This window comes from Scyliorhinus torazame, chromosome 10 (assembly GCF_047496885.1).
Source record: "Scyliorhinus torazame isolate Kashiwa2021f chromosome 10, sScyTor2.1, whole genome shotgun sequence".
In the NCBI taxonomy this organism is placed as follows: Eukaryota; Metazoa; Chordata; class Chondrichthyes; order Carcharhiniformes; family Scyliorhinidae; genus Scyliorhinus; species Scyliorhinus torazame.
Genome location: NC_092716.1, coordinates 103,655,011 through 103,669,822, shown reverse-complemented (window position 1 = coordinate 103,669,822; position 14,812 = coordinate 103,655,011). Strand labels below are relative to the sequence as shown.

Sequence of the window (14,812 nt, the reverse complement as noted above, 5' to 3'; positions counted from 1 at the left end):
ATAGAATTCCAACCAATATCCTGGGGGTTACTGGTGACTAGAAACTGAACTAGACCAGCGCTATAAATGCTGTGACTGCAAGAGTAACTCACCTCCTGACTCCCCAAAGCCTGCTCAGCATTTACAAGGCACGAGTCAAGAGTGTGACGGAATACTCCCCACTTGCTTGGATGAGTGTGGCTCCATCTTCATCCAAGAAGCTCGACACCATCCAGGACAAAGCAGCCCGCTTAATCAGTTCCCATCCACTACCTTGAACATTCACTCCCTCTCACACTAACACACACCGACAATATTGTGTACCTAAAATGCACTGCAGAAACTCAACAGCACCTTTCAAACCTGCAGCTTCTACAAACAATAAGGACAAAAGCAGCAGAGGCATGGCCACCACCTCTCCTCCAAGCTACACACCTTCCTGACTTGGAACTAAAATATGTTAAGAATATGACAGACTTGATTTATCCAACAACCTCCATAACTCCAGAACGTAGTCTTGAAATTGCAATAGAGTCGTAAGAAAAAGTTAATGTATAAATCACGGTAGTGTGCAGCACGGTAGCACAAGTGGATAGCACTATGGCGTCACAGCGCCAGGGTCCCAGGTTCGATTCCCTGCTGGGTCACTGTCTGTGCGGAGTCTGCACGTTCTCCCCATGTCTGCATGGGTTTCCTCTGGTTGCTCCAGTTTCCTCCCACAGTCCAAAGACGCGCACCTTAGGTGGATTGGCCATGATAAATTGCCCTTAGTGACCAAAAAGATTAGATTGGGTTATGGGGTTAGGGTTGAAGTGAAGGCCTAAGTGGGTTGGTGCAGACTCGATGGCCCGAATGGCCTCCTTCTGCACTGTATGTTCTATGTTCTATCACACTTATCAGCATTAAATCAGCACTTCCTAATTAAATTGAAACTTCTGAGCTATTGGCCAAAGACACATAGAGCATTTGTAATGTGACCAGATGCTGGTTGAAAATTAATTTACAGCTGCAGTGACAGACAAACTTGGGAACTAGTTTTCATGTTTGCTCGCAAGGCAATTTTTGTTTCATAATTTGAAAGAATGTGAAATATAATTCATAACTATATTCTAAGAGTGGACAGACTTCTTTACAAATTGAGGAAACTAAGTTACAGACCAGGGCTCAGTGTTGGATAAAACCAAGTTTGAAGAGTGCAGAAGGGAAAAAGTCTAATTCTGGAAGTAGTAATCAACCAATGACAAACTTGTTTTTCAATTTCCTGTCGACTTGTAGAGGAAGTGGAAACTCCTGGAGATAGGGAGTTCTGCAATTAGTGGTTGAGTTATGAGTCTTAATTTCAATAAAGTGAGGTTACAGGCAGGATGTGCAGTGAGTATGATGACTTATTTGGAACTTAGTGAAAATAAGAGTGGAAAATTCAATACATAAATGACCACTGTGCTATCTTTAAAATAAAGAGAGATGAGACAAGGTAGAGAGAATTTCTCAGTCTTAAAGAACATATCAGTCTTCTTGGAGGCAACATTTAGTGGTAAAATATGAGTGGCTAAAGTAATTAAATAAATGATAAGAGGTTAAACTTGTTGGTTTATTCGCAAGTAAAAATGTCTCTCTCTAAAGAGTTGAAAATTATTTATTTATTTTCTTGAACTGAATGCTCTGTCGTAAACTCATTTGTATAATTGTTTACAGGAAACGGTGTAGAGTCAAACAGGTCTAGCAAGGACAGTAATGGTGGGAGAGGAAAGTTGTCCGTAATTTAATGAGATGTAAATAACACAGTAGCACAACAGGCAACAAAAATTCAGAAAGTCTTGAGATAGTTCAAAAGCCATTTCAGGCACTTTGCATTCTTTGCCAAGTGTGTAGGAAGATAGGGGGCGGGATTCTCTGATCCTGAGGCTAAGTGTTGACGCCTTCGTAAACGCCGTCGCGTATCTGGACGGCGTCAGATGAGCGCCGCGGGTCTGCGCATGCGCAGTGGGACCGGCGCCAATGCATGCATGTGCAGTGGCTCCCTTCTCCACGCCGGCCCCGACGCGACATAGCGTAGGGCTACAGGGGCCGGCGCGGAACAAAAGAGGCCCCCAGCCCGAGAGGCCGGCCCGCCGATCGGTGGGCCCCGATCGTGCGCCAGGCCACAGCGGAGCCCCCCCCAGGGTCGGACACCCCTCTTCTCCCCACCAGGCCACCCCCGGTGCATGTACACCGAGGTCCCGCCAGGTAAGAGCAGGTGTGAACGGAGGTTCTCCACTCGCCAGAGAATTGGCGGACCGGCGTCGGGGCAGCTTGGCGCGATTTGCGCCGGTCCCGCCGATTCTCCAGCCCAGCCCCAGGCTGAGAGAATCCCGCCCAGGATTTAAAAGCAGACTGCAAAATAAAGGAAAAGGGAACCCTAGGTCTAATCATGAGTCTGCAGAAAAATAATGGAGTAATTGATATGGAGGCCACAAAGGACATGGGGATCGCCAATTGATCTCGTTGTGGGATTGGTGGAATATGAATTTCCCTATTACATGGGCGGTAGCTCATCCAACAGGAATTGTGTGGTGGGAGCTTAAAACCCACTTCATCAACCAGAAATCTCGGTAGGTCCCCGGGTTGGACACGTATTATAAGGCGCGCAAGAGTCCTTTTTCGTTTCTTCAATAAAGGGGCTTGGTGTTGGAAGACTGGTCTTGGTGAAGTTATTACATTGGTGATGCGGAGTAAAAACAATTTTTTATGAGCAACCTTCAAGTCGAAAACTAGCAGCTTCTCCGGTAAGACACAAAATACCTCTATTTGGTAAACTCAAACCCCGTGACATTAATGGAGAAGACTGGACCTAATACACAGTTCATGCATTAGTTCCTCCAGGCTAATAACATTGTGGGAGATGAGAAACAGAAAGTGATTTTGCTGGCAGCATGCAGGGCCCTGACATTCAGCATGATACAAAACCTGACCTACCCCAATTCCCCTGGCATGAAAATGTTTGACGAGCTCATAGATCTAGTGTGAAATCACTCTGACCCAAAGCCCTCTATCAGCCTCCAGAGATAATGCTTTAACACGGTGACCAGAACTCTCTTTATTGGCGGAATCCAATCTGGATTTAAAAAGAGCCAATGAGAGAGCTCTGTCAGTTGAAAATGCAGAAAAGGAGGCTCAGCAGATACAAGGGTCATCGGACAGCAATATCCTCTGGTTGGGGGGAGGGCCTCGTGTAAAAGTGATCATCCCTCAACTGAAGGTGCCTGTGTAAATCATCCATCACCAAATCAGACTCAGCTCATGCTCACCCCCCCCCCCCCCCACCCACCCCGCCCCGGGGAGTCAAGGAAATGTTATCGCAATCCTAAGGATGCTAGAGAACCTGCTAGGTTCGGTTGGAGCAGCAATTGGATGCACTTAGGAGCATGCAGGTGGCGGAAAGCGTCATAGATCGCAGTTATGTAAGTGTGGTCACACCCAAGGTGCAGGCAGAGAAATGGGTGACCACCAGAAAGGGCAGGCAGTCAGTGCAGGAATCCCCTGTGGTTGTCCCCCTCTCGAACAGATATACCCCTTTGGATACTGTCGGGGGGGATAGCCTATCAGGGGAAAACAGCAGCAACCAGAGCAGTGGCACCACGGCTGGCTCTGATGTCCAGAAGGGAGGGTCAAAGCGCAGAAGAGTAATAGTTATAGGGGACTCTATAGTCAGGGGCACAGATAGGCGCTTCTGTGGACGTGAAAGAGACTCCAGGATGGTATGTTGCCTCCCTGGTGCCAGGGTCCAGGATGTCTCCGAACGGGTAGAGGGGATCCTGAAGGGGGAGGGCAAACAGGCAGAGGTCGTTGTACATATTGGTACTAACGACATAGGCAGGAAGGGGCATGAGGTCCTGCAGCAGGAGTTCAGGGAGCTAGGCAGAAAGTTAAAAGACAGGACCTCGAGGGTTGTAATCTCGGGATTACTCCCTGTGCCACGTGCCAGTGAGGCTAGAAATAGGAAGATAGAGCAGACAAACACGTGGCTAAACAGCTGGTGTAGGAGGGAGGGTTTCTGTTATCTGGACCACTGGGAGCTCTTCCGGGGCAGGTGTGACCTGTATAAGATGGACGGGTTGCATCTAAACCGGAGAGGCATAAATATCCTGGCCGCGAGATTTGCTAGTGTCACACGGGAGGGTTTAAACTAGTATGGCAGGGGGGTGGGCACGGGAGCAATAGGTCAGAAGGTGAGAGCGTTGAGGGAGAACTAGGGAATAGGGACAGTGTGGCTCTGAGGCAGAGCAGACGGGGAGAAGTTGCTGAACACAGCGGGGCTGGTGGCCTGAAGTGCATATGTTTTAATGCAAGGAGCATTACGGGTAAGGCAGATGAACTTAGAGCTTGGATTACTACTTGGAACTATGATGTTGTTGCCATTACAGAGACCTGGTTGAGGGAAGGGCAGGATTGGCAGCTAAACGTTCCAGGATTTAGATGTTTCAGGCGGGATAGAGGGGGATGTAAAAGGGGAGGCGGAGTTGCGCTACTTGTTCAGGAGAGTATCACAGCTATACAGCGAGAGGACACCTCAGAGGGCAGTGAGGCTATATGGGTAGAGATCAGGAACAAGAAGGGTGCAGTCACAATGTTGGGGGTATACTACAGGCCTCCCAACAGCCAGCGGGAGATAGAGGAGCAGACAGGTAGACAGATTTTGGAAAAGAGTAAAAACAACAGGGTTGTGGTGATGGGAGACTTCAACTTCCCCAATATTGACTGGGACTCACTTAGTGCCAGGGGCTTAGACGGGGCGGAGTTTGTAAGGAGCATCCAGGAGGGCTTCTTAAAACAATATGTAAACAGTCCAACTAGGGAAGGGGCGGTACTGGACCTGGTATTGGGGAATGAGCCCGGCCAGGTGGTAGATGTTTCAGTAGGGGAGCATTTCGGTAACAGTGACCACAATTCAGTAAGTTTTAAAGTACTGGTGGACAAGGATAAGAGTGGTCCAAGGATGAATGTGCTAAATTGGGGGAAGGCTAATTATAACAATATTAGGCGGGACCTGAAGAACATAGATTGGGGGCGGATGTTTGAGGGCAAATCAACATCTGACATGTGGGAGGCTTTCAAGTGTCAGTTGAAAGGAATACAGGACAGGCATGTTCCTGTGAGGAAGAAAGATAAATACGGCAATTTTCGGGAACCTTGGATGACGAATGATATTGTAGGCCTCGTCAAAAAGAAAAAGGAGGCATTTGTCAGGGCTAAAAGGCTGGGAACAGACGAAGCCTGTGTGGCATATAAGGAAAGTAGGAAGGAACTTAAGCAAGGAGTCAGGAGGGCTAGAAGGGGTCATGAAAAGTCATTGGCAAATAGGGTTAAGGAAAATCCCAAGGCTTTTTACACTTACATAAAAAGCAAGAGGGTAGCCAGGGAAAGGGTTGGCCCACTGAAGGATAGGCAAGGGAATCTATGTGTGGAGCCAGAGGAAATGGGTGAGGTACTAAATGAATACTTTGCATCAGTATTCACCAAAGAGAAGGAATTGGTAGATGTTGAGTCTGGAGAAGGGGGTGTAGATAGCCTGGGTCACATTGTGATCCAAAAAGACGAGGTGTTGGGTGTCTTAAAAAATATTAAGGTAGATAAGTCCCCAGGGCCGGATGGGATCTACCCCAGAATACTGAAGGAGGCTGGAGAGGAAATTGCTGAGGCCTTGACAGAAATCTTTGGATCCTCGCTGTCTTCAGGGGATGTCCCGGAGGACTGGAGAATAGCCAATGTTGTTCCTCTGTTTAAGAAGGGTGGCAGGGATAATCCCGGGAACTACAGGCCGGTGAGCCTTACTTCAGTGGTAGGGAAATTACTGGAGAGAATTCTTCGAGACAGGATCTACTCCCATTTGGAAGCAAATGGACGTATTAGTGAGAGGCAGCACGGTTTTGTGAAGGGGAGGTCGTGTCTCACTAACTTGATAGAGTTTTTCGAGGAGGTCACTAAGATGATTGATGCAGGTAGGGCAGTAGATGTTGTCTATATGGACTTCAGTAAGGCCTTTGACAAGGTCCCTCATGGTAGACTAGTACAAAAGGTGAAGTCACACGGGATCAGGGGTGAACTGGCAAGGTGGATACAGAACTGGCTAGGCCATAGAAGGCAGAGGGTAGCAATGGAGGGATGCTTTTCTAATTGGAGGGCTGTGACCAGTGGTGTTCCACAGGGATCAGTGCTGGGACCTTTGCTCTTTGTAGTATATATAAATGATTTGGAGGAAAATGTAACTGGTCTGATTAGTAAGTTTGCAGACGACACAAAGGTTGGTGGAATTGCGGATAGCGATGAGGACTGTCTGAGGATACAGCAGGATTTAGATTGTCTGGAGACTTGGGCGGAGAGATGGCAGATGGAGTTTAACCTGGACAAATGTGAGGTAATGCATTTTGGAAGGGCTAATGCAGGTAGGGAATATACGGTGAATGGTAGAACCCTCAAGAGTATTGAAAGTCAAAGAGATCTAGGAGTACAGGTCCACAGATCACTGAAAGGGGCTACACAGGTGGAGAAGGTAGTCAAGAAGGCATACGGCATGCTTGCCTTCATTGGCCGGGGCATTGAGTATAAGAATTGGCAAGTCATGTTGCAGCTGTATAGAACCTTAGTTAGGCCACACTTGGAGTATAGTGTTCAATTCTGGTCGCCACACTACCAGAAGGATGTGGAGGCTTTAGAGAGGGTGCAGAAGAGATTTACCAGAATGTTGCCTGGTATGGAGGGCATAAGCTATGAGGAGCGATTGAATAAACTCGGTTTGTTCTCACTGGAACGAAGGAGGTTGAGGGGCGACCTGATAGAGGTATACAAAATTATGAGGGGCATAGACAGAGTGGATAGTCAGAGGCTTTTCCCCAGGGTAGAGGGGTCAATTACTAGGGGGCATAGGTTTAAGGTGAGAGGGGCAAAGTTTAGAGTAGATGTACGAGGCAAGTTTTTTACGCAGAGGGTAGTGGGTGCCTGGAACTCACTACCGGAGGAGGTAGTGGAGGCAGGGACGATAGGGACATTTAAGGGGCATCTTGACAAATATATGAATAGGATGGGAATAGAAGGATACGGACCCAGGAAGTGTAGAAGATTGTAGTTTAGTCGGGCAGTATGGTCGGCACGGGCTTGGAGGGCCGAAGGGCCTGTTCCTGTGCTGTACATTTCTTTGTTCTTTGTTTTTGTTCTTTGTTAGAAGATTGCAGATATCAGATGATGGACTATTGTAAGGACTGTAAAAAGACACAGCCAAGACAAAGCTATAGAAGTAGGCAATACACTTGCGACTCAGGAAAGAAGACAAGGCCAGCACAGGCCCATATCATGCAGATACACCCACTCCCAAAAGCAGAGACAATAAACCTAAACTGTATCGTTGCAACCAAAGTCGTCCCAATAATGGTGGAACTGTTGGTAAATGGTCATCCATTAAAAATTGACGTGGAACATGAACCGCTGTCCCTGACATTGGAAAGCAAACATTTGATTGCCTCCAAACTGCAATCCAAGTTTAGAAGACACTAGGGCCAGACTAGCCAGCTACACGGGATTACGGGTGCTACAATGACCTCAGTAACCTACAGGATGAAATTACCCTGGCTTCCACTCATTATTGTGCCGGGACAGGGACCAAGTCTTATGGGGAGATATTGGCTCCAGTGGATCAGGCTGAACTAGCTAGACATTTTCAGGCTTGATGTGGAGGACTGCACAAAGTTATCAGCAAATAACCTGAAGTCTTCTAGGAGGTCTTTGAAAACATAAAAGGAGCCAGAGCCAAAATTTTTGTCAACGCCGATGGTATACCTAAATATTTCAGAGCAAGACTGGTTCCATACTCCCTGTTGGAGAAGGCAGAGACCAAGCTTGAGAGCCTGGAAAAGCTAGGTATAATAAGACCCTTGTAATGCGCAAAGTGGGCAGCACCTGTCGTTCCCATCCTTAAACAGGACAAATTGCTCCATCCCTGTGGGAATTATAAACTTATGGTCAATGGTCAACCTGCTTTTGAAACTGGATGAGTACCCTTTGCCGTGAATAGATGATAACCAGGTGGCCAGACAGTCACTAAGCTAGATACGAGCCACACCTGTCTTCATCTTGAATTAGACAAGCCTTCCCACAAACATGTTAAAATCAACATGGATAAGGGCTTCTCTGAGTATACCCACTTGCCTGTCGGGGTCTCATCGGCATTCCAATGGATCATGGAGAACATACTCCAAAGGTTCCCTAAAATGGTGGTGTACTTAGATGACATTCTGGTCATGGCAACTTCAGAACAAGAGCACCTGGCAAACTTAGAAGAGGTCTTGCAGTGATTTTCGAAAGCTGGGACACATCTTAAAAGAATAAAATTGTATTCCAAGCAAGCAAAGTGATCTATTTGGGTTATTGGGTGTATAAAAAAGGGGCTATACCCAGTGGAAGACAAGGCGATAGCCATCGGGAAGCACCAACTCCAAGAAATACAATGTAATTGAAATCCTTCCTGGGGTGAGTAAATTATTACTGGAGGTTTATCCCGAATTTGGCCTCCTTGCTGTCTGCTGTCTCCACGCTACTGCGAAAGTACCAGAAATTATCTTGGTGGGCACCACAGGAGGAGGCCTTAGAGAAAGTAAAAGGGCAACTAATGTGTCCAATTTATTGGCCCATTTCAACCCCAAAAAGGAACTCATCCTGACATGTTATGCTTCCCCTTATGAGGTTGGGAGGTACTTTCACACTGCTGGACAGAAAGGCCCATTGCTGTGCATCCAGGACTCTCTTGTATGCCAAGTGGAGGTATTCTCAAATTGAGAAGGAGGGCATTGCTGTCATGTTTGGTGTAAAAAGATTTCACCGACATTTGTATTGCAGACGGTTTTGTAATTGTGACAGCCACAAGCCCTTATTGGGGCATTTTAAAGAGGATAAAGCAATCCCCCCGCCTCTCCATTGGCTCCGCCCAGATACAACGTTGGCCATGTTACTTGCAGCTTACGAATATCTATTAGAGCACAGCCCAGGAAAGTTAATAACGAACATTTATACCTTACTTCGCCTCCCACTGCCTGGCTCCCTTGTCAGCATTGGAAGAAGTCTTGGTGGCCTCACATTTTTAGAGACTTTACCAGGAAAACAAATCCACACTCGAGTGCAAAAGGATCCAACACTCTCAAAATTGAAGCACATGATCCTGAACGGCGGAATCCAGGGACAACCCCCTGAAGAAATGAAATCTTATCTGAACAAGAAATATGAACTCAGTGTTGAGGATGGTATCATTCTGTGGGGTCTCAGGTAGTTGTCCCCTGCCCAGAGCGGTGTCCAATTCTATTGGAACTACATAATGGCCACCCTGGGATATCTAAAATGAAAATGCTTACCAAGAGCTATGTCTGGTGGCCCAGTCTCGATTCAGACATCACAGACTTGGTGAAGCACTGCGATTTATGCCAGGATAATCAGAACCTCCCTCCTTCAGGCTCCCTGTATCCATGGGAGTGGGAGGCAGGCCATGGGCTCGCATGCGCATGGACTTTGCCGGGCCTTTTATGGGTTCCATATTTTTGATCCTGGTAGATGCACACTCCACATAGGCTTCATGGCTTTCCACTCTACGAGCGAAAAACTACAACAGAGTTTGTGCACACATGGCATACAGGAAGCCCTGGTTTCCAACAATGATAATACCTTCACCAGCGGTGAGTTCCAAAGCTTCACACAATCTAATGGTTTCAGAAACATTAGAACAGTGCCTTCACACCCATCATCAAATGGGCTGGCAGAATGGGCGGTGCAAACCTTTATAAGCAGCATGAAAATACAACCGGCAGTGTCAATAAAGACCAAATTGGTACGATTTGTATTCAATTGTCGGACCACTCCTCATACAACAACAGGAATCTCCCTAGTGGAACGATTAATGGGATGACGGCTTTGCACGAAACTAAGCCAACTATTCTCAAACCTAGTGGGGAGGATGGAGTCCCAACAAGAGAACCAGAAAATAAATTATGGTTCTGCGTAAACAGAAAGAATATTCAAGACAGATGATCTGGTCTATGTGAAGAACTTCCAAGATGACTCCAGCTGGATCCCTGAAGTCATAATGGAGAAAAAGGAACCAGTATGTCCTACAAAGTAAAGGACCATGGTAAGATCATGAGGGAACACCGGGAACATCTCAGAAGTAGGTACAAGCCTCACTACCAGCCACAGAGGTGGCTGCCGCTAGTGTAGGGCAACACCCAGAAGGGAATCCTGCACCCATCTCCTCTAATAGCATGGACTCGGATTCCAAGATGGAAGCAGAGGAAGCTGGCTTCCGACTGAAGCAGGCACCAAAGAGGTACCCTTGTCAGCAACTATTCGACGCTCCCTCTGGAAGCGAAGATCTCCAATTCGGTTCACACCTCCAGATCCAGTTCAGGAACGGACTTCAGACGGATTGTGAAAAGGCAGAAGAGACCTCCTTACCGTGGGAGTACTAAGGGAGAAATGGACTTGAGGGGGGAGGGATGTTATGATCGCCACAAAGGATCGTCAAAAGATCTGCCTGTGGAATATGAATTTCCCTTTTAAGCGGGCGGTAGCTCGACCAATAGGAATTGTATGGTGGGACCTTAAAATCCACTTGCTGCAACTGTCGAACTTTGGCAAGACCACATCTGGAACACTGTGTGCAGCTTTAATCTCCATATTAGGAAGAATGTACTTGCATTGAAGGCGCTAGTGAGTGGTCACTAAATTGGCCCCTGAAGATGAATGATTGTTCAATGATAAAGGGTTGGGTAAATTAGGCCTATCTTTTCTGGAGTTTAGAAGAATGAGAGGTAACTAATTGAAACATAGAAAAAACTGAAGGAGATCAAGGGATATGAGGAGCAGGCAGGAAAGCAGAGTTGAAGCCCAAGGTCAACTATGATCATACTGAATGATGGTGCAGACTCAAGGGCAGTAAGATCTACTCCTGTTCCTATTCCATGTTATCTTAATTGCAGGCCTGCAGGTTACCAGTTTCTCCCACCCTCACTCTTGCTTTGAATATTGAAACACATTTGGGAAGCATTGACAGATTTACACGCCAGCTAGGAGTACCATTTTCAAAGTGCACCCACACCCAATCTTGCTCCTCATGGGCGGTTGAAAATCAAACCCCTGAATTGTACCATATTTCTGTAGGCGAGTAGGAGGAACTTCATCCTGGTTTTAAATATGTTATACCTAATCGGGAAGTCCTTAGGCACTAAAAGGGAAGTGTTCCAATCTACAAAATTAACATCCTTCAACTTTCTGAGCTCAAATTGCATAAAATATCATCGAAGAATTGAAGTAGTATTTTTAATCCTACGGTTTAGTTATTGCAGATGAATAAGATTAGTTCACACATCCTTTCAATTTGTTATCATTTCTGTATTTATTTGTTATTCATTTTCTGTATTTCTGTATTAATGGAATAAGATGACTCCCTTACCTTTAGGTTTTTTGCAACAGAATTTACAACAAAGCACTAGTGCAATAATCAGAAGCAGTAAAGCTATTGCTCCACAGAGGTAGATCCACCAAGCAAAAAAGCCACTGGAATCATTGCCTGCAAGATACATACAGAATAAAACCTAGTCATTCAGTATAGGTGATAATATTAATGTAATCTTCCTGCACAAATACAAACACCCAATATTCCAATTGCTGCTCCTAGGTCATAAACAGTTTGAATAACGATTGTTGACCCCATAAAATTACATCTCACAAGCCTTCTCACGAGTGTGAGAGTCGTAATCTGCTCCTGCTGGACATGGGTCAAAACTGTCCATGATTCAGTTCAGATTAGCAATAATAGGTTAGATCAATTAAACAATCCAAAAGTTTGGCTAAAAGAAGTGAAAAAGATGGCATGGTTATAGTTGATTTTGCTCTTCTAAACATGGAGTTAAACATGTTTTATTCTGCATCTTACTCGGGTAGAGTTGAAGCCCAAGATCGATCTTGATAATTTTGAATGGCAGCTCAGGCTCTACAAGCTGTATGGTCTATTCTTGCTCCTATTTTATGTGTCTTTGTGTTTTCAATTGGACTTGAAAATATTTGACAAAGAAAAGGGACTTGGTTCTCCGTTCCTGAGACCAAGTTTTGATGCCGGGGCAGGATTCATCGACTTTCACAACAGTAAAACTGGCGCTGAACCTGTGATTCATTGATTGTGGAGGGGCTAGTACCATTGCCACGTGGAACACAATTGATTCCAAAGAAAAACGATACGGATTCGCTGGGTCCGTGATTGACACTCGAGAGGCTGACATATACACATTACAATGCCCACACACACTCATCCCAGCCAATAAAGTGAGACTGGTTGTGCTGGAGCATGCCCATCCCGCTGATGGGTCGGCTGGGGCCAGAGGGTACATAGGGGAGTGCCCTGGGGGGACACCCATAGGACCTGTGGCCCTAAGGCCTCCTGCGACCCCCCCCCCACCGGCCCAGGCAGAATCCCCCCTGCCATCGGCACAACTGTTCGCAAACTATGGCAATGTTGGACACTTTCCGTATCCTCTTTCTCTCCCTCATCATCCACCGGTTTCATGATTTTTGAAAGCATATGTGAAACATGCGGGAATTCGGCCCATCGGAGGCGGAGACTCATGAAGGCCCCAGAGAATTCAGGGTTGGGCCCGCTAATGACATGTAAATCATGTTTACTGTACGTGCGTTCTGAAATACATTGACGCCACTGTAGAGGCAATGGAGAATTGCAATTTGGCGTAAAATTGGCACATGCCGTGGTTTCGGCATCGTAACCGATTCTCCGCCCAATTCCGGGGTCCACCGATGGAAAATACCGCCCAATGTTCTTCCCCATAAACTTATTTAGTTCAGATCAGAATAAAATTCCCCCAAACATAAATTAAAAATATAATGGTCCACATTGTTCCTCCGCTTTGCCGGCAGCGCATGCGGATTTCCCAAATTTATGTACAGAGAGGTCCCCAAAACAGCAATGGAATTATTTGCTGATTCATCAGTTTTGGTTGAGATAAATGATGGCGAGGACACTGGAAAATCTACACTGTTCTTCTTTCAAACGTGTCAAGGAATATTTCACAACCACCTGAGAGGATAGATTAAGTTGCTTGGCTCCTATGGGTTAAATAATGGCTGACAGACAGTGTCTAAATATACATATGGATGACGTACTGTGGTGTGGCAGATGTCTGTGGCCTCAGAAAAAGAACAGGAAAAACAGGAGGCTAACACCAATGAGAATTCATTCAATTTTTTAAATATTAGGCTATCTTTTCTAAGATCCCTTTGTCCTGAAACAATCTGTGCAGAACAAAGAGGGAAGCCACTATCAGCAAGGTATCACTGCTCATGTCACTGTGATGTGTGGAAGGCAGAGTTCTCCATTCACACGGAAACTCATGAAGGACCATCATCCATTGACCTCTCCAACAAGTGACTTTCTGGTGACTTGGAAACAATTGATGGGATAGTGAAACAACCATGTTTCGGCCACCCAATCCCGGCAGTGCCAACTGGGCATGGAAGACTTCTATTGGGCCAGCAGACTCCCGCAGCATGCCCGCTCCCGTCCAGGGAAACTCTGCAGCGAACCTAGCCACAGAAGAGTGGCAGACAGTCAGAATGGACAATGCCCTTGACTGTCAGCTGCCTGGACCTATGTTTCGGACTTACTCTCACTAGATAACTTAAACCTTTATAATTACCATTAACAAATTACCATGTTATTTCTGGCTTGTGGGCCTCAATACTCAGGATCTAATAATTGTATTTCAATCATTCAGAAGGCACAGTAAGAAGTCTTACAACACCAGGTTAAAGTCCAACAGGTTTGTTTAAAATCACTAGCTTTTGGAGCACTGCTCCTTCCTCGGGTGAATGGAAAGGAGCAGTGCTCCGAAAGCTAGTGATTTTAAACAAACCTGTTGGACTTTAACCTGGTGTTGTAAGACTTCTTACTGTGCTCACCCCAGTCCAACGCCGGCATCTCCACATCATTCAAAAGGCAGGCTGTGACAATGAGTAATGGTGGCATTGTGGAGACGTAACCCATAAGCATGGTCTAATGATCCAGAGATATAACACCACCACACATTCTGGAAAAAGTAAATTCATATCATTAAAAATCAATGATGATGACCAAGTAACTTTTGAATTGTCGTAAAAACCCATCTGGTTCCCTAATGTCCTATACAAGAGGAAATCTGCCATCCTTACCCAGGCTAATCCATACGTGACCCAGTGAAATGTAGCTGACTATTAACTGTCTCTGGTATAGATTGGAAAGCCTGCTACATTCAAGAATGTGACTCGCCATCACCGACTCATGGACAATTAAAGATGGACAATAAATATTCTTGTGATGCCCACGTCGTGTAAATGAATTTTAAAAATTGTGTCGGGTTGACAGTGTTCAGTTACCCACTGCTGACTGTAAATCACTGTGCATTATCAGGTCTGTGTGACTGTCTTTTTTGCATTTTTGTTCCTTCAGTCTTTTCACTACCCTTGTTAAATCCTGCCCTGTGTTCGGTTAACCAGTGACAGCAGCTGTTTATATGCTACAAGTGGACTCAATACTAATCCTCCAAGGAGAATAAAAGAATACACCAGCCAAAATTCTTAACTCATTTCCAGTGATACATGCACATAGGTTTGTGTGGGTGTGTGCACGCATCTGCTTCTTTTAGTTAACCAAATAACACTCAATCCCGGCGGTGTCAACTAGGTATGGAAAACCTTGATGGTGACGGAGGTCTCCCACGGAATGCACGCTCCCTTTCCAGGGACACCCTGCAGCGAACCTAGCCACAGAAGAGTG

The 14,812-nt window shown here is 45.9% G+C and overlaps 1 protein-coding gene across 2 annotated transcripts in view; it reads right to left on the bottom strand.

Moving 5' to 3' along the window:
• LOC140430823 (programmed cell death 1 ligand 1-like) overlaps positions 1–14,812 on the bottom strand; it is a 33,548-nt gene that overhangs the window by 2,586 nt on the left and 16,150 nt on the right. For both annotated transcript variants that reach the window (XM_072518546.1, XM_072518545.1), the window contains exon 4: positions 11,444–11,560. In XM_072518546.1, coding sequence (XP_072374647.1) covers positions 11,444–11,560 — 117 coding nt within the window. The remainder of the gene's footprint in view (positions 1–11,443; positions 11,561–14,812) is intronic.